Source organism: Stegodyphus dumicola, chromosome 8, assembly GCF_044657685.1.
Source record: "Stegodyphus dumicola isolate Sdum_Otavi_A_Nest chromosome 8, ASM4465768v1".
Classification (NCBI taxonomy): Eukaryota; Metazoa; Arthropoda; class Arachnida; order Araneae; family Eresidae; genus Stegodyphus; species Stegodyphus dumicola.
Window position 1 is genome coordinate 170,239,222 of NC_140775.1, and position 19,153 is coordinate 170,258,374.

General features: G+C 34.9%; 1 protein-coding gene across 2 annotated transcripts in view; it reads left to right on the top strand.

The window, feature by feature from the left end:
* LOC118182267 (peptidase M20 domain-containing protein 2-like) overlaps window positions 1-19,153 on the top strand; it is a 48,631-nt gene that overhangs the window by 22,295 nt on the left and 7,183 nt on the right. For both annotated transcript variants that reach the window (XM_085822737.1, XM_035351587.2), the window contains one exon: window positions 2,880-3,021. In XM_085822737.1, the coding sequence (XP_085678863.1) occupies window positions 2,880-3,021 (142 nt within the window). The remainder of the gene's footprint in view (window positions 1-2,879; window positions 3,022-19,153) is intronic.

The window sequence follows — 19,153 nt, forward strand, 5'->3', positions numbered from 1 at the left end:
GAGGAGGAGTATGATAAGTTCCGTAAAAGCCTGGATTCCTAACTTAAACAGCATTGCCATATGAAATAATTCTTTTCTACATCCATCCTCCGAAACATACATATAACTGTGGGTCCGGAATAAGGTAAAGAAGATTTACTGTTAAGAGTTAAAAATATTTTTGTCGGAGCAAAAATATACTGTAAATAGAACAATAATGTAAGCCTGGAAGAATAATATTGAAAAGCATATTATTATTGCTGCGTATGGGTTAGTTATAGACTGAATGCGCACAGAATTGACGATAGCTTGATAAAATTTATTTTCCCAAACGTAACACTTCACAATTCTGGAACTCTCCAATCATATAACTATTGACAATACCACAGAATACAACTTCAAAATATAAGAACGTTAAACACAAAGTAATGCAAAGCTTATCTAAAGAACGAAGCTAATTCGGATGTAGCTCAGTACTCGGAATTCATCCTGAATAAGCAACAACAGAAAGTGATGCTCTCTCCGGTCTTATATAGTTTTCACCCAGCCACCGAGATATTTCTAGTATTTCTCAAAATTACTGGAGGGCATATGAGAGTAGAATACAGTTACATTTATATATGAAATCAATTACAGTTATTCAATTACAATACCTGTTACAGTGATACAAGGACCGGATCAAAATGTCGCCACGTTTGGTGACTTGGCGATTTCTTGCCAAATTTGAATCGTTGCCAGCTTAGCGATATCTCGCCAAATTAGCGAGATAGTTCTCTAGTCAATGCTAAATAGACTTGCACTGTATTCTCCCTCCCCCGAAGAGTATCGCATCTCTAAATTATCAGGTTAATTTGTACAGAAAAGGGCAACAATTTCCGATATAATTGCACTAAAATCATCTATATGTGTACAAAATTCGTAACAATATTATATACTATATATCTCAGGAAGTTGGCTTTTGTTACTCTTAATGGCACTAAACATTTGCAGGGAAACGACATTTTTAATTATTTATAATTTATAATATTTTTAAAGAAATTAAACAGAATATTAAAATTCAACACGCAAATACGAGAGATAAATTGTTATTTAATTGACTGTGTAAAGGTATGTGAGGTACATCAGCTTTTTGTGGAGAAATATTTGAGGAAATTAACTAGTACCCATGTTACGCATAGGCAAAACTGAGCCAACAATACCAGGCACCACACCCTGGAGGATGACACAGCTCCTATCATGCTGTGGGCTTCTGACAATTTAATAAAATATTCTTTCATTAAGTATTAATAGCATATTTTAATTTTCCTAAAAATAATGCGCATTATATAAAATTTTTCATTTTTCTTTACATGGTAATAATTTGATAATATATGTATATATGTAAGATATAACAAAAAATATGATAGCTGCTTTCAAAAATAATTGGCAACATTAAAATTAACACACTAAATTTGGTGCTCTCCCCCTAAATTCATCTGTTCTCCCAATTTCGAGATTTTTCTATGTTATGTAACGCTACTCACTAACCAGTCATAAATTAGCTGTACTTGTACATCAAACTTGGTATAAATACCCCTGGAAGCTAATTGCGTCACTTCTGCTAGCTTCTACCTTGCTAATACTTCCTTACTTTGCCTCGCCGTCTAAAATGCCTGCGTCTTAATTTTAAGAATCAATGTACATGCCAATTTATCATATTTAATTATGATTAAATTATAGAAATGTCTCGGATTTCATTACGATTAGATAAGTATTTACTCAGATGATTTTATATGCGCGGAAATTCGTCAAGTTCCTGTTTTGTTATCTTCATCTGTAAGCTTTCACCCTCTGCCACGATGACTGCAAACTAATTCCTCTTCTATGCTCCCAGAATTATTATACACCCATATATATATATATAGAGAGAGAGATCCTTAAAACCAGATTAATTAATATTAAATCAAATATAAAAATATAATTTATTAATTTTGCTGTGTAGCAGTGTTATCTGTAAAAAAAAAAAAAAAAAAAAAAAAAAAAAAAAAAAAAAAATTAGTGTGCAATTGTATAATCATTGCAATTTATTTTGTTGAATTGGGATAAGTCTCCCAGATGGCACTGGTCGTTAATTTGCTACCCACCAGTCGCTCGGGCTGCCCGTCGCAGCGGGACATTACCCAGCTTACCCAGGGATGCTCCCCCCCTCGGGCTACTGGTACCACGCCGCGCTAGGACGTGCCAGACCAGTGGGCCGGCCAATGAGTGACCTTTCCGGGTCCTTCAGAACCACCAAGTTCATAAATTTTACAGCCCCGTGGCCGAGACTACCTAGGTACAGATCCTAGTCAGTAGCTTCGCAGAATCCTCTACGTCGGCCCCTGGGGGGTATAGCGTACATTTGTATAAAAATGTTTTGATTTCGAAAAAGATTAGACACCGGTCCCTTTTCTTCAAGACAGAAAAAAAGAATTGCGAAATGGAAGGAGCGAAGACCACATTTACATCGAAAACAATGAACAAAGCAAAACTAACCCATACCTAACGCCATCTGTCGGGAAAAACAGTAACTGAACATGAAAAACTAAGGTACTAGAACTCTAAAAGCGTTAGATAGGCCTGGACTGGAATTAATATAATTAATTAAAGAAAATAAATTATTGTGAACGTGAAAAGCTTCAATGAAATGCATTTCACCGACTGTAGAAGCTTTGCGAATGCTTTTTGCCGATTTAAATTCAAAATTATGATTATGTTTCCTGCTATGACCAGTTTACAGTGTTTCAATCATGTGTATGACCAGTTTCGGTATTTATAATCATCTCGTATTTGTCTTTGATGTGGTAATTGAGTAGTAAAGACACTGGGATTTTGTTGCATTTGAGTTACTGAAGTGAATTAAGCAATGACATCCTTTACAGGGTACAGTGGAATACAAAGGAAAAGAAGCTCATGCTTCTGCTTATCCTTGGCAAGGGCGGAATGCTCTGGACGCCGCCGTCGCCTGTTATCAAAATATAGCCTTGCTTAGACAGCACATAAAGCCTACATGGAAGATTAATGGTAAGGATAAGGCTGTTTGATATTTCTTAAGCATCTTGCGATTAATTCAATATACATGCATTCACACACGTATATATATGTGAGTAAATTTGCTCAAGCTCCATTCTTAAAGGTCTGATTTTATTTTAACCAGAAAAGTCGTTTTTACCTAGAAAAACGTATTACCGTATTTCTTCACGCATATTATCGCCTCGCGTATTCCTTCCCCCTTGCCTTTTAGCGCCAATCTTTGAAAAATTAAAAAATACTCTCGTGATGCATTCAATGCATTCAGAAAACGAGCTAAGTTTGGAGCTTGATTAGAGCAAATCACCTGTTCAGAGCTTTCCTAAGTTTTATAGTAGATTCCTTCACGTGGTATTTTTTTTTTCCTTTTTACTAACATAGACAAACCTTCGCAAATTATCTGCGAAAGTCATGTCGAACCTTTTCTTCTAACCATGGGAATTAAGGCCAGTATAATACGAGAACCGGCTAATAGCAGCCAAATAAACACGAACTGATATTCAGTGTACGATTTTGCTCAGTCAGCTGCACATTCATCTTCTCAGTTGCTTATGGCCTATGGGCAGCATAGACAAAAATAACAACGTGCGAGATTCGAGTTAAAGGAAAATAGAAATGAAACTATCATATTAGAGATTGCAGGGCTAATATTACTATGTATTCTTATTGGAATGTAGATTTCGTTTAAAGATGCAATATTTTGATAATTACTTGTAGTTTATTCATGACTATTTTTCATTATGTCCTTACTGTAACCACGTCCTTCGGAAACTAATTTATTCCTATAATCCTCCCCCCCCCCCAATTTTCGGACGATAAAACTAGTAAAATAAAATCTGATATGGACACCACATGCCTTCCATGTACAACCTATTAAATTATACGCATTTTTGCTACATTTTATTTATACTTATTTCTTCCAATCTCATTAGAAGTATATTTCTCATTCAATTAATTCAGTTCTCACAGCAAGGCAAAATATATAAAAGCTCAACACATCTTCATTAAAAACCGTAAAACAGAGAAAAACAATAGACATCAAATACAGTAAAAGAAGTTAAAAAAAAATAAAATAAAAATAAATTTACATTTAAAATTAGTTTCTACGTAAAAACAATCTATTCGGCCAGTGCGCAGGACAGATTTGTTCAGTTCAGAAAACTGAAAATTTACTTTTGGTCCCACTCTGTAAAATGCGCTGAAGTTGGCCACAAATTGACTTACTAGTCTATTCTGCTAAGAGTTTGAAATGTAAATAAATAGCGGCTTCGTTAGGTAAGTTCCACTTTTAAGTTGGTGGTACTTCTGCAGCTATTGCATGCAGATTAACTAAAGGCATAAAAACCTTAACCAGAACCTAAGAACAACATAGAACAATCACTTTTAAAGCAAAAGTGCACAATTTGCCAGCGTAAGGGATAAAAAGACTGAGCTCACCGAGCGAGGTAGTTAAATTACTAAAACTGAAATTTCTTGTTTTTATTTTTGGCTTGTTTTATAGATCTGTTTGGCTATATGCCTAATAATTGAAATCCATTACTTACACTATTATTTTTTGGTTTGTGATTCTTGCAAATAAAGGAAACGATACGTTATAACTTTTATTAACAATTTTTTGAAGGGAAACAGGTTTTTTTTCCCCTTGAAAAGTCAATGACTTTCCGTTCAATGATGTTAATTGAAATTTTTTGGATTTCGATAATTTTATTTGATTTTTACTTTTTTAAAAAACTTTTAACTTTGTTCATGATTTTAACAAATTCCCAAATATTTTTACTAACACTTATGATCACATTTTTTTTTCTATCTCTTCCTGGAAGATAATTCTTCTTAATAATAAATATTTATTTCTAACTATGCACCTTCAGCGCAAGGTTTAGGCTAATGACACATAATTTATTACATTTTAATTAATTATACATTACATTTACATTAATTAACTTACATTTAATATATATATACACACGCATAGTGTGGCCAACTGCAACCAAAAAGCGAGCTGCACAACTACATGTTATAGCAATCCAGTATACAAAATTTCAACGTTCTGAGCTTGCTTGTGTTTGAGTTATGCGAGATGCATTTATACGTATGTACGTACGTACAGACATCAGGGGAAAAATGGATTCTAAATCCATTTTACAACCCGCTTTGGGTAAAAGAATAATTTATTCTGTCTTTACATTTAGTTGTAACGCAAAAATATCGTTGAATTGGATTTGAGACTTACCTAAATGGGTATTCCCATTGAAACATGTTACCCGAAATTTTTCGCGATTACAATGGTTCCTTTACTTCGTACAAGGAAGTAAAAAGGCAAAAAATACACGAGGAAATATAGCATGTTAATGGTTAATCAGTACATATAACTCTGTTTAATGTAATAGTGCTTGTTATTAAAGAAATACTTTTACACTTTGTTTCCTAAGACCGTCACTAACACCACTCATTTTATATAAATACTTCTACCGGAAGGTAAGCCAAAAGAGCCCGTTTAATTATTTTCTGCTGTATTTTCTGTGCATTGAAATTAGAAAATTTAATTGCAGTAAGCTTTACTAGGGTTAACTGCTTATGAGATAGGATGCTTTCACGGAGAACATTCTAAGGCAAACTGACCCGTATTTACTTTAGATTTACACACGAAGGAACCATTCAACCGCGAGTAAGAACACGAACAAAACAATTATCTCGGGAGTTTTCAATCGTGGAGAATTCTTCTCAAACACGGGGAGATTAACGCCCCCACCGGATTTGATACACTCTCGTAAATGTAACTACAGGCTTGCCCGAAAGAAATACTTGGCTTCAGCTTGGCTCATAACTCTAATAACAGGCTTTCCAAAACTAAATGTTTGACTTCAGTTTGGTTCAGCTTGACTCATAACTCTAATAGGAGGCTTGCCAGAATAAAATGTTTGATTTCAGCTAGGTTCAGCCTGACTTCAGAGATCTACTAGATTTCTCTGCTAAAGTCAAAATATAGAAAAAAATGTTCTTGATAAATTTGATAACGTCACAATTCAAGTATATAATATAACGCGATAATCTTGTATTAGAAAAAGCGAAAAGAAAAAAAAAAAAAAAATGTGTGTGGCCTAGATTCACTCAGCTTGTCAATGTTTATTAACGTTTAACCGTGTTTTTGCCTGAACTATTGCGCACAATTAAGTTTTTTTATTAATTTCGTGATCTGTTTTGTTAACTGTATATTGTTGCGCAAAGTTTGAGTTATGTTATGAAATAAAACAATAAAATAATTGACCCACCTTCGTTTAATCTTTTATATATTATTTAATTTAGTTTAATCTTATCGCCAAGTCCCAGAATGTACATACAACTTTAAAGTTGGATTTATTCACTACTTTTTAATTCTCCCATTCTCATTCTCATGCAGTTATCCTAGCGAGTTTCACGCGTTCGCTTATGCGATATTCCATAGAGAATCAGAGACTGACTTGTCTATAACATAGTGCGGTAAGGATGTGCACATGTGGTCACTGGTCATCAATAAAGCTTTGTGTTTTCTCTCCGCAAAGAGTAAGATATTTATGTTAATCAGAAAACTTGGCGATATAAAGGAAACGTGTTGCCACTAGCAATATATTTGTCTTTCGAATTTAATGAACAAAATCAGCGATTTAAAAGAATGCATTGCCCCTTTCCGAATTAAAATATTTTTATATTCCAAGTGGCAGCAAAGCGCAATATATTAAATTTTTAAAACAATTATTCTGCCATTAATTAACGAACTAAGCGGTTTATAAGCAATAAAAGCAGATTTATTTCAGTTAACCAGATCTTAAAGACCTGGGAAAGAAAGCTTAAGCACCACAACTCAGTTTTTCAGGCTGAACTGATTGCATTAAAAGCTGCACTTGTCTACGCACTGGAATATAACTATTCCAGTATATATTCAGACTCAGCCTCTAGCCTCCAGGCAATCCAAGGCACATGTAGTAAAAATCCACTCGTCAGGGCCATACAAAAACTCTAAGAACACCTAAATTCTATAGGCCTGAACTCCAGTGGGTACCTGCCCACACTGGAATACTGGGTAATGAAATTGCAGATGCAATAGCCAAAAGAGCAGCAACTGACACCCACGTTCGCACACTTGACGTGCCTCTCCCGGGTTCGTTCTTAAAAGTGAGCTCGAGAGAGAATTACTCAAACGTTGGCAACATCTGTGGGAGACAGAAACCACCGGCAGAAGAGTTTACAGATTTTTTCCAAAAGTCTGCCGGCTTCTAAAATCTGGCTCATCTCACTTCACTCAGTATCTAACAGGAAATGGTCCCTTCATGACTTACCTGCATCGCTTCAGACGACGCGAAAACGAGCATTGCTCATGCGGGATGGTAGGAGATCCGGACCACTATCTGTTCGCTTGCAGAGAGACCGCCAAATATCATCTTAGGCAACCAGTAGCAAACCACATCCATGCATGGGCCGAAGCTACTTCAAAAAATGGCAATGCATTGAAACGCATATGCGATTGCATAAACATTGCACGCAAAATCTCAGACAGGCTGGAGTAATTCTCAGCCACCATCCTCGTCACCAGCACAGCCCCTGTATGCTCTGTACCTGTAGTGAACTAATTTTATCTTAAGTTAGCTTATTCGGCTTTTCTTATTCCCTGTATATATTTATCTCCTTGAACTGTAAACCTTGAATTTATGAACCTTGAACTATGTATTTTGCCTTATTTTATGTATTGTTTCCACTGTTTTGCCTTTTTTTTATTTTATGTATTGTTTTACTTTCTAGTATTTTACTTCTTATTACTTTTAGTATTTGTAACCATCTATCCATTATTCTGTAAATATGTAACTGGAATTGTTCTTCACGCCCGCAATGCACCCTTCTTCCATCTTACACTATCGTCTTCGTCCAGCATTTGTTTGCACTGCTCCCAGCAGTCATCTTGAGCACAATATGTATTTATAAGTGTGTCTTTTGTTCAAGTTATTTCCGTCAGCGGGGCTACCTGGCCGATATGTTAACTACCCAGTGGACCGGCTGCCTCGCTGTCGGTGGAAAGAAAGAAAGTTATTATTAATCACTAACTGGACTCGGGAAATTGCACTGGCTGGATTCTTTAAAAAGATCTATATATTTAAGGAAGAGTGTTCCTTTGTTAGTTTGTATGTGTATAATTCATAGAAATCTACAGTTTTATTCCAAGTTTGGTTAAATTTTGTACGCATGACCTACAAAATAAGACGAAAGTTACCACATACATAAGTTTGTGGAAACCACTCCACGGGGTCCACCCTAAAAACATTAATATTCGAAAGTTGCGTTCGCTTCATTCATCTTGGACACGTCGTCGTTGTTACGTTTCCACTATCAGTGGGCGCCCACCAGCGGCCGAGCGGTAACGTCGCTGAACACTGGTAGTTCGGTCCGAGGTTCGAATCCCGCGAACGGGCTGGCTGCATGGGTGTCTTCGTGGTTTTCCCCATGTGTAACGTGTATACGAGCCAGTTCCCCTTAAAATGTCCTCCACGAAGGCATCCCTACCTTAAGGCAGATAGCCCTCGAGTGCTTTGCCGTAGTCGAATAATCCACTATCAGTGAAAATCATACATGCTAAGCAAGGAATTTGTAATTTTTTTTTTTTTTCTTTTTTTTTTTTTTTTTACAAAAAGGAAAAAAATGTTTCTACATAGTTTCAGTTTGGAAATTACGTCCCGCATTTACATTTAATCGCCATTGTTGCGCTGTCAGCTCTTATTAAAACCGTTAGATGGCGCCGTGTTCTGTTACTCTTTAGAATAGTGTAAATGTGTTTCCAGAACAGGGTATAAAGCAGAATTTAAGTGCGTTGTTTATCAGTATTTTTGCTGATATTTAGAATATGAGGAAATTACTCAAAATGGCTAGTGATTTTCAAAAAAAAAAAAAAAAGGGGGGGGCACATAACTAGTAACAAAGCAAGTTTTTCCTAAAATCGCATTATGGCATCATGTTAGTTCTATAATGTAATCGAAAGATGTAAAAAGGGATTGTATGACAATAAAAGTCAAATTTCACAGTAGCAACCAAAGAACTATCCCATTCCTCACAAGAATATCAGAAGACGTTTCAGAAAATACTGAATCATATGGGTTGTAACTATAAGATATTTCTATAAGGTATTCCCGCCTTCATGGCGTGCATTCGTGGTGTGGTGTTCTGCATATTGGGCGCGTATCCAGAGGTCCGCGGTTCTATTCCCGGGGAAAGAGCGTTGCTAATTTGTCATCTTGCCTGCTTCTAAAAATACCTAATGTCTACATAGTTACATCGATCCCATATTTTTTTATTAGTGACTTTTGACATTCTTGTGATGATGCTGCAAAATTTGACCTTTGTCACTTATCCCCTTTTTATATCTTTCGATTTAATTTTATTCGAGCTTGGTAAAGTTTGGCCTAATTCACCTTAACCCAAAATAAGAGGAAAATCATTGTCTAGTTCAGATTTCGAAAAAAAAAAAAAAAAAAAAAAAAACACTTCTTTCCCTCTAAACGAAGCCTCTTCACTCTGCGTATAGCTTGGGCAACGTCGGGTACTTCAGCTAATAAGCTATAAAATGTCCTGAAATATGCTAAAAACCTGTTCTTAAGCGTCCTCATTCCTCGTTTGTCCCGTGATTTGTGTTCTTCCCTTGTTGTAACCCCCCATCCATGTTTGCGTTTTCCTCAAAATGACTTTACGTGACTCAGATTCATTCTTGCGCTTCTTCTTCTTTCTTTCTTTTTTTAATCTGGGCATCATTTAGTTTGCGACTTTTGCCTCTTTCACTTTCAGTATATTTGCCTACTTCCTGAGTTCTTTCTACGAATGACTAACTTTCTCAAGCTTCTTACTGTACAAATGTTTTTTTTTTTTTTTTTTTTTTTTTTTTTTTTTATCATTTTATATATTTGATTGGTAGGAGTCCATCATGTGAAATAAGAAATGTGGATACTACGATTCATTTATTAAATATGGAGTTAAAGTTTAACCTCGCTTAACGAATTTCAAGGGAATGGAAGTTTCATTCGTTATATCCGGTGGTTCGCTATATCCGATCCGATAACAAACATGGATTATTACATAGAAACATGTAAAAATTGAATTATGAATAAAGGAGAAAAATTAAATTATAAATAAAATATAAAATTATAAATAAATATAAATAAAATATAAATCTAATTAAAAAATCATATTAAGATTTTAATTGAAATTATTATTGTGCGCAGTTATTAAATTGTTGTTCTTTTTCTACACTGACTACCAATAAGTATTTGGACACCTGTGATAGAAAAGAAAAGCTAACTTTATACAAAATCAATAGTTGGTAGACCCTCCACGAGAGGTAATTACAGTGTGGACCCTCCTGGACATACTTTCCACAAGTCTTTGTATGACAGCTAGTCGTATTTTCTTTCCCTCGTCTTGGAGAAGACATAGAAGTTCCTTCACCGATTTCGCACGGGTAGTGCACCCCTGAATTCGGCGATGCAACTCGTTCCAGAGGTTCTCGATAGGGTTCAGGTCTGAACTCTGGGCAGGATTCGATGAACTCCATTGGCACCATACCAAGCCTTGTTTAACGTCGAAACATGACAACTGGCATTGTCGTCCTGAAAGTAACAGGGGTCCCATCCGTAAAACTGCCACAACGTAGGAAGCACATTGTCATCCAAAATAGTGCAGTAGGCATCGGAGTTGAGCTTACCATGAATGGGGACCAAGGGTCCCAGCCCATACCAGGAGAAACACCTCCAGACCATAATTCCACCTCCTCCGAACTTGACTGTTGGCACAATGCATTCTGGCAGGAGACGTTCTCCAGGTAGACGCCAGACCCAGACCCTGCCATCCGAACAGTAAAGGGTGAACCTTGATTCGTCACTCCAAAGAACCCGTTTCCACTGATCTACGGTCCAATTTCGATGTGCTTTGCACCACATTAACCGAGCAGCGCTGTTGAACTTTGTGATCAAAGGCTTATGGGCAGCAGCACGACCATGAAAACCAAGCAGATGTGCCTGGGTTTCATGAATTGTTGTTTCAATGAATACCATCCTTATGGATGGTATTCATTGAAACAATACTCCCGGATGCCTGTTGAAACTCCTTGCGGATGAGGGCCATCGGTTGGGGGCGGTTCTTCCGAATTTCTCTGGACAGAACTCGTCGGTCTCTATCTCCCAGTTTCGATGGTCTGCCGACTCGGGGCACATTCCGACAATCACCGCTCATCTTCCACTTCTTAATCACATAGGCCACTGTCGATTTTGGGTACTTCAGATCGCTAGATATGTCCCTTAAGGATCGGCCACATTTGTGATACCCGATAATTATACCTTTCTCGAAATCAGAGAGCTCCGAACTGCGAGGCATCTTGCATGCGACTAAAGCCGGTGCTGTTTCCTACACGATATATACCGGCGGAGTCCGTGACGTACCTTAGGATCGCAGATATCGTCATTTGCATAGGTGTCCAAATACTTATTGGTAGTCAGTGTATATTCCAAAGGGTGTTAGCCTGTAGGGTTTATATTTATTTTAACTAACATTTATTTTAAGTTTAAACTATCTTTCCTGTCAAGCCTTACTTTCCCCTGGAACTGCCAATGCCAGAATATGTAAATTTGAGTAGAACGCGCAAGGATTCAAATTATCAGCGGAAGTATTCTGATTTAAATAGAAGGAAACGAGTTCGGTGTGATATTCTTACTGCACGAGCGCGGAGGTAGTTAGCGAGAATTGAAGAACCCCGCGTTGCGGCCTATGTGCTTGGCGGGAAGTAGTGGTAATCGTTCCAGTGAGCTTCAAGTCTGCTGAATTAGCAGCGTAAAACGCGGTGAGTTAGTTATTTTAGAGAGCCTCGTAGTTAGAATCTTGTCTTTACTTTCTTTTCAGGTTATTATTTTTATTTGACTGCCAAGTTGGCACAGTTTGTGAGCGTCAAGAGCACGCAATTGTAATTTATTACGTTGAATAAAAAGGGACTTAAACCCTTCACAAGGCTCTATCTTTTATACAAGTTTTCACAGTCACCTCTTGGTTGCGTGCAAGTTGGAGGCGCGCAACGTTATAAGCCCAAAAGGACTATTCATTTCAAAACGGCATTTTGCGTCGATTCACTTTTCAAATTGTTGCTACCAAATATTATCGCCATTTATTATGTTTAAAGAAACCAAAAAAATGAAGAATCTGTTTGAATACATGAATGTTTCTCGCATTGTGGGAAAAGAAAAAAAAAGTACCTAGAGACATCAAATTTTGAATAACGTAGTCTTTCAACCCAACATGGGCACTTAGCAGCCCGAATTTTGATTTTATTATCAATTTCAAATTTTGTAAAACTTTAGATTAACAAACTTGAGGACTTCAAAGCGAACAATGGCAACACTGTGCGGAAAAAACATTTTTATCTCCAACGCGCGAGACTGTGTACCGAAAATTCTAAAGATATGCTGTTTTGCTATTTTTAAATTATTCTGTGATATTACTGTTGAATTGAATTTTATGTGTTTGAAGTGCGAAGAACATGATATTTAGCCCTTTTGGGTTTAATATAAAAATCTGTAAGCTTTCAATTTTTTTTTCTATTCTTTACAACGTATTTGGTAAACTCATTGCCCTTTGTTTGAAACATTTGTCCAGATATTGGCAAATGACAGCTTCTTTGAATGCAAAATCTTTTCCAGTAAAAAATGCATTCTCAACATCAATGAGTTGTACTTTTCTCAATGTTTTTCTCTCATTCAATTTTTTCTATGACAAGAAATTATAGAGTTTTGACTTTTTCACATGCTACTAACTGCAGATTTGAATAAAATGTATTTCTGAGAGATACTGATTTGGCTGTATTTATTAGTCCAAAGGCGCTTTGTCCCTGAAGGATCATTGTTTCCGTTTTGCGATTTTGAGTTGGTTCACTATAAATGTCCGTTTCACTTTTCAAACTGTTGCCACCAAATGTTAGAATCCTACATTATATTTGAAGAAATTGAATGATGAAAAATCTGCATAAATGTATGCATATTTCTCGCATTGTGATAAAACAACGGCACATAGAGCCATCGAATTTTGAATGACGTAATCCTACTGCGAATACGGGCAAGTGGAAGCCCAAATTTGAAATTTGGAATTTATTTTATGGTCGATTTCATATTTTGTAAAACTTTAACGAATTGCTGATTAACAAACCCAAGGATTTTAAAGCGAGCAATGGCAACGTTGTAGAGAAAAAGCATTTTTATCTCCAACTCGCGAGACTCTGTATTGGAAATTCTAAAGATATGCTCAATTTAAAACTATTTTGCGATACTGCTCTTGAACTGAGTTTTATGGTTTAAGTGCGAAGAACGTGATATTTAATAAATAAAGGTAACAGACAAAATGTTAAAAAACTCCCCTTTGGACGTAATTTAAAATCTGAAACCTTTCAGATTTTTATTTTTTTCTCCCTATTTTTCTGTGATGTTTTTTTAATAATATTCATGTCATCTTCAGTGCAGAAGCTTGCTATGCGCATGAGTTTTTGACACAGAAGCAGAGAGTTTAGTCAAAGAATATTTAAGAGTTTGGCTATTCTCAAAAAAGATTAAAAAGAAAGTTAACCAATCCAGTTATAACACAAACAACATCTAATATCCAGTGACAACACAAACATTTTATAAAAGATATGTGTGGTTGCAATACAAAGATTCAATATTTTTTACAAAGAATGTCTTGCAAAAAAGCTGAAGAATGCAAAACCCTGATTCAAAGGACAGAATTTGTAGAGCATTTACACTCAAGCAAAACAAACCGATAATGATGGAAAAACGAAGAACCAGTTGTGAAACCGTAAGATTCACCACTTCCTCTTGACCCGAATAACGTAAATTTCAAAGTTTCTATCATAGCATGAACCTTGAATAGAGTTATATCCGGCAACTCAGTCAAAGAATTTGAATGTAATCGAAGAATTCAATCACATTTTTCGGTTCAGTGGTCATATGTACCATATGGTGCCCTGAATTATCATTCTCCTACCTGAGTGTCACACTATCAAACAGCCTTTGTATAGTGCACAAAATAAGTAAAGCGAAGGAGAAAAGAAAACTTACAAAAATTAATTTTAAAAAATGAAAAATCTGAAAGGGTTCAGATTTTAGCTGTAGCCCAAAATTGTTTATTAAGGGTTTTTTTTACGCTGTCGCTGAGCTCGCAGTTTACTAATCTGCTGTTACATTCACTCTTGCTGAATCATTTTTTTTGTCGTTTTAGCTTTATTGTTAAGCATCATTTCCTTCGCATTTACGCCAAATACAATTCAGCAACAAAATTGCAAAAATTTTAAAAGCAGCATAGCCGCATATGTTTAGAATTTTCAATGCAGTATCAAGTGTTGGTATACATTTTTTTTCTATTTTTTTCAATCTTTTCTCCGTTCATCATATCAATGGTCAGTTTTTGTAGTAAGATAGTTTGCAATTTTTTTTTGTCTTTTTATTATTAACGTTTTGCTTTTTAACTTTATTTATTAAATATCACGTTCTTCGCCTTTCGCCACATAACATTCAATTCAAGGGGAAAATCACAAAATATTTAAAAACAGCATATCTTTAGAATTTCCGATACACAGTCTCGCGCGCTAGAGATAAAATTGTTTTATTCTGTATAGTGTTGCCGCTGCTCTCTTTCAAACCGTTGAGTTTTTTAATCAAAAATTCATTAAAGTTTTACAAAATGTGAAATATAAAATTTGAAATTCAAAATTCGAGCTTCCAAGTGGTCATCTAAGTTATTCAAAATTTGATGGACCTAGGTATCGTAGTTTTATCATAATGCATGGAACATATATACGTTCTTGCAGACTCTTCATTATTTAATTTAAAATATAATACAGGGCGATAATAGTTTGTGGCAACAATTTGATTCAACCGTTTTTAGTGTACGACGCAATGATATTTGGGCTAACGCCCTTTTGGATCAAAAATGAGAAAAGATTTTTTTTTTAGTCCAAAGGAGCTTTGTTCCTGAAGGATTATTGTTTCTGTTTACTTGAAAAATCGTTGCCACCAAAAATTATCGCCATGTATTATATTTCAAGAAATTAAATGAGAAAGAATCTGCATAAATGAATGTATGTTTCTCGCATTGTGATTGATTTTGCCAATCGCAAAATTGGATGGCTCTAGATACCATTGGTTTAAACAATACCTAGAGCCATCCAATTTTGAATGACATAATTCTACTGAGAATATGGGCATCTGAAAGCCCAAATTTGAATTTTGGAATTTGTTTTATTATCGATTTCATATTTTGTAAATCTTTGACGAATTTTTGATTAACAAACTCAACGATTTCAAAGCGAGCACTGACATTGAACAGAAAAAACATTTTTATCTCCAGCGCCGTGAGACTGTATATCCGAAATTCTAAAGATGAACTCCTTTTAAAATTACTTTGCGATAACTCTGTTGAACTGAATTTCATGGTTTAAGTGCGAAGAACGTGATATTTAATAAATAAAAGTAACACACAGAACGTTAAAAAAACGCCCCCTTGCATGCAATTTAAAATCTGAAACCTTTTAGATTTTGTATTTTATTATTGAGTTTTTTTTAGGGAAGAAATGCATAATGTGGATTCTAATGTGTATGCTACACATAGATAATAATAACGAATAGTCGTGTTTTCGTTAAAACTTGGGGAAATTCTGGAAAAAATACAAAAGCACTGCGGAGGGAGATAGATATTTACAAAGTTTCGTTACATCCGGTTTTCGTACTTCTAAAGATTAGTTATAAAACAGTTATAAAATAATATTTAGTCATAAGAAATATAAAATAATGTTAGTCTATAGGAAACTGAATAGGACCTAAAGATTCGTTCGTTATATCAGGAGTTTCGTTATAACAATCTCGGTTCATTATAGTTGCATTCGCCTGTATAGCCATTCTTCGTTAAGTAGAAACCTCGGTGTTTATTCAAAGCAAATTTATTATGAATAATTCTACGAAAACAATAAAATTTGAGCAAATTTTTGCGCACTGATTTCCTTTCTTAACCTAAGGACAAGGATAAGTGCTTTTTTGGGCGTTAGGGAAATTCAAGACAGCTTGATTCAGCAGAAAAATTGAGTGAAAAGAATCATAAGATTATGAAAGGAAGAAGCTCATGTAAAATTTAAAAATATTTTAATCAAACCATTCATTTTCATCCCCATTTTGCTTTTATATTTCTAGATGATGTTAAAATATTATCTAGACATCTAAAACATTTCTTGAGATTGTTTTAGAAGAGATCATTATATAAAGCGATTTATTCTCATTTTTTGAAAGGCTTTAGGAAAATTGACGATCCAAAATTTGCAAAAATCTGTTGTTGGAAAACCTTTCACTCTATATTAATTTTGTGAAGTTATAACACTTTTCATCTTTGAAATAAATATGAAGCATATTATAAAATTATGGAAAGAGGAGTTAATTAAATACACGCAGCAAAAATGTAACATTAATAAAGTAAACAAATGTACACAATAAATATAATACCGCAACAATAGCAGCAGTGAAAAATACAAAATAAGAAAAACCAAATGAAAAATAAAAATAACAATAATAAAAAATGTCTGAAAGTTTTCAGATTTTATATTACGCCCAAAAGAGCTTTTTTTTAAAGTTTTGTGTGTTACCTTCATTTATTAAATATCATGTTCTTCGCACATACACCAAATAAAATTCATTTCAACAGCAATATCACAAAATTTTTAAAAACAGCATACCTTTAGGATTTCCAATACACAGTCTCGCGCGCTGGAGATAATTTTTTTTTTTTTTTCCCGTACTATGTTGCTATTGCTCGCTTTGAAATGGTTGAGTTTGTTAATAAAAAATTCGTTAAAATTTTACAGAATTTAAATAGATAATAAAACAAATTCAAAATTCGGGCTTCCAAATGTCTATGTTCGTTTGGAGCACCACGTTATTCAAAATTTTATGGCTTTAGGTACCTTTGTTTTATCGCAATACCAGAAACATACATACATTTATGCAGATTCCTCATCATTTAATTTCTTTTAATATAATGCAGGGCGATAATATTCAAAGAAATTAAATGTTTTTGAAGCAAAATGCCAAAACGAAATTAATAACCCATCTGGGCCAACGCCCTTTGGGCTAAAAATTATTAAAGATAAATATAAATAATTGATGTACAAATAAGTTATGTTGTTGCTGTGACTAATCACGCTCGTCTGATATCAGAACAAGCCCACGAAATTCATCTTGGTATGGAGGCAAGATTGTACCTGTCGTTCGCAAGAGCCTTGAGCGCCATACAGTTGATAGTAGCTTTGCTCAGTTCCGCCTCGGGGGGGGGGAGGTCCGAGGGTCTTTCATCACTCTTCCTCTACTATTAGCCTCTCAAGAGGGGTTTCGACTCGCCGCATATTTTGAGTGCCCGATGCCGCGCAGGTACTATACGTTTACAACCATCAATGATTTCTTCGGAATTTGACCTTGGGTCATTCATTACGGTAGACAGAATCACTAACTACTATCCCAGGTAGGCAGCGTTATTAAGTTATTATAAAAAATTAAAAAAAAAAAAAACAGTTGTAGAGTGTCTTAGTTACCACTTAAATCCATTTACAGGCGGATTTTTGGGATTACATGCTGTTCTTTGTGACCTCAAATCATTAACTGATTTAAAAAAAATAATAAACATAGTATATCTTAAGAGGGGGTTACAAAAGTTCAAGTGAGATGGCCCCGTCACTTCATGAATCCGTTCAACAAACCCACTAACTGTTCAAAAGTTAGACAATAATTGATCTAGGCTGATTCTCAATTTCTCCTAATTTTGTGTTAATAAAATTGAGAATAATTATTAAAAGTGTAAATAATAAAATAAACTTTTTATTTTATTCTTTTAGCAACGCTTATGTACTACATTACTGCCGCCATGAAAGAGAGATCGGCCAAAAGTTTAAGCCGATCATTCTGGCGGAAGTTTGAAAAAACTTCTTTTTCGAGCGTTCCAGGTTTCGAGTCCCGCAGAGGGGTATTGCACATTTTTCACGATTCTTCAAAAAAAAAAAAAAAAAAAAAAAAAAAAAAGACTCAAAAAAAGCAGAGATTAAAATACAACTATTATTCCAAAATAAACGTTTTTCATTGCTATCAGTGTCTAAATACGCGCTAGACCTCTTACGAGAAATAATATTAAAGAACAGTAATGAACTAATGCAATGTTTCAAATACCCCTTCCGTATTCCCGCAATGCAGTGCAATTGTTATAAAAATCCAATAATCTTCTAATAAAATACCTGGAAGAAGGATTTTAAACCTCAGAAAGACGCAATTTAAGGTTTAGGAGCTACGTTGTTAACACGAGTCAAAGAAATTGTGATTTCTTTTGATGCGAGCAAGCTTACAATTTTTCATTGGAGTTTAAATAGATAGCTGAACTACTCAATTTTAAATAAAATCTACTGTTCAATTTAATTTTGAAATATATGCAACAGCGCTCTTGATATATAGAAATCGCTGTATAAAACTGCGCATATAAAACATTAAATACCTTACTTCTGAAATTTGCAAATCCTGAAAGAGTTGAAGGAAAGCAGTAGAAATGGCCGGACAGAAATAACATAAAACAGACATGATTAGAACAGACGTCGGCAACATTTCTTTGGTTGCGAGTCAAAACCTGCCAAAATGTGTGTATTAGGATGATGCTTCGGGTCGGTCATATTTTTGTTTTAAAACAGTCTTTTTAGGTGAATTCTAAGATAAATTTTATTGAGAAAATAATTACACGATACGCTCTAAGCATAATCAAGCATAGCTGATAAACTTTTTTTTGTCTTCGATATCAATGGGTCTTCTGATGTTGAACTTGTGTCGTCAGTTTAGTGAAGTTTTGTTACTGTTACTTACAGTTAATCATTTTAAGACGAATAAAAACATCTGAGTTTTCGGTAGTTAAGCTTCTCCTGTTTCTTACTTAAAATAAATTTCGTGTGTGAAAATACTTGCTCGCATTTATAAATTGAACCGAATGTAGACAAAATAGAAAAGCCAATTTTTTGTTATTTATAAATTATGAATACCGGTGTTGCCAATTTTATCTATTTTTCCTTCAA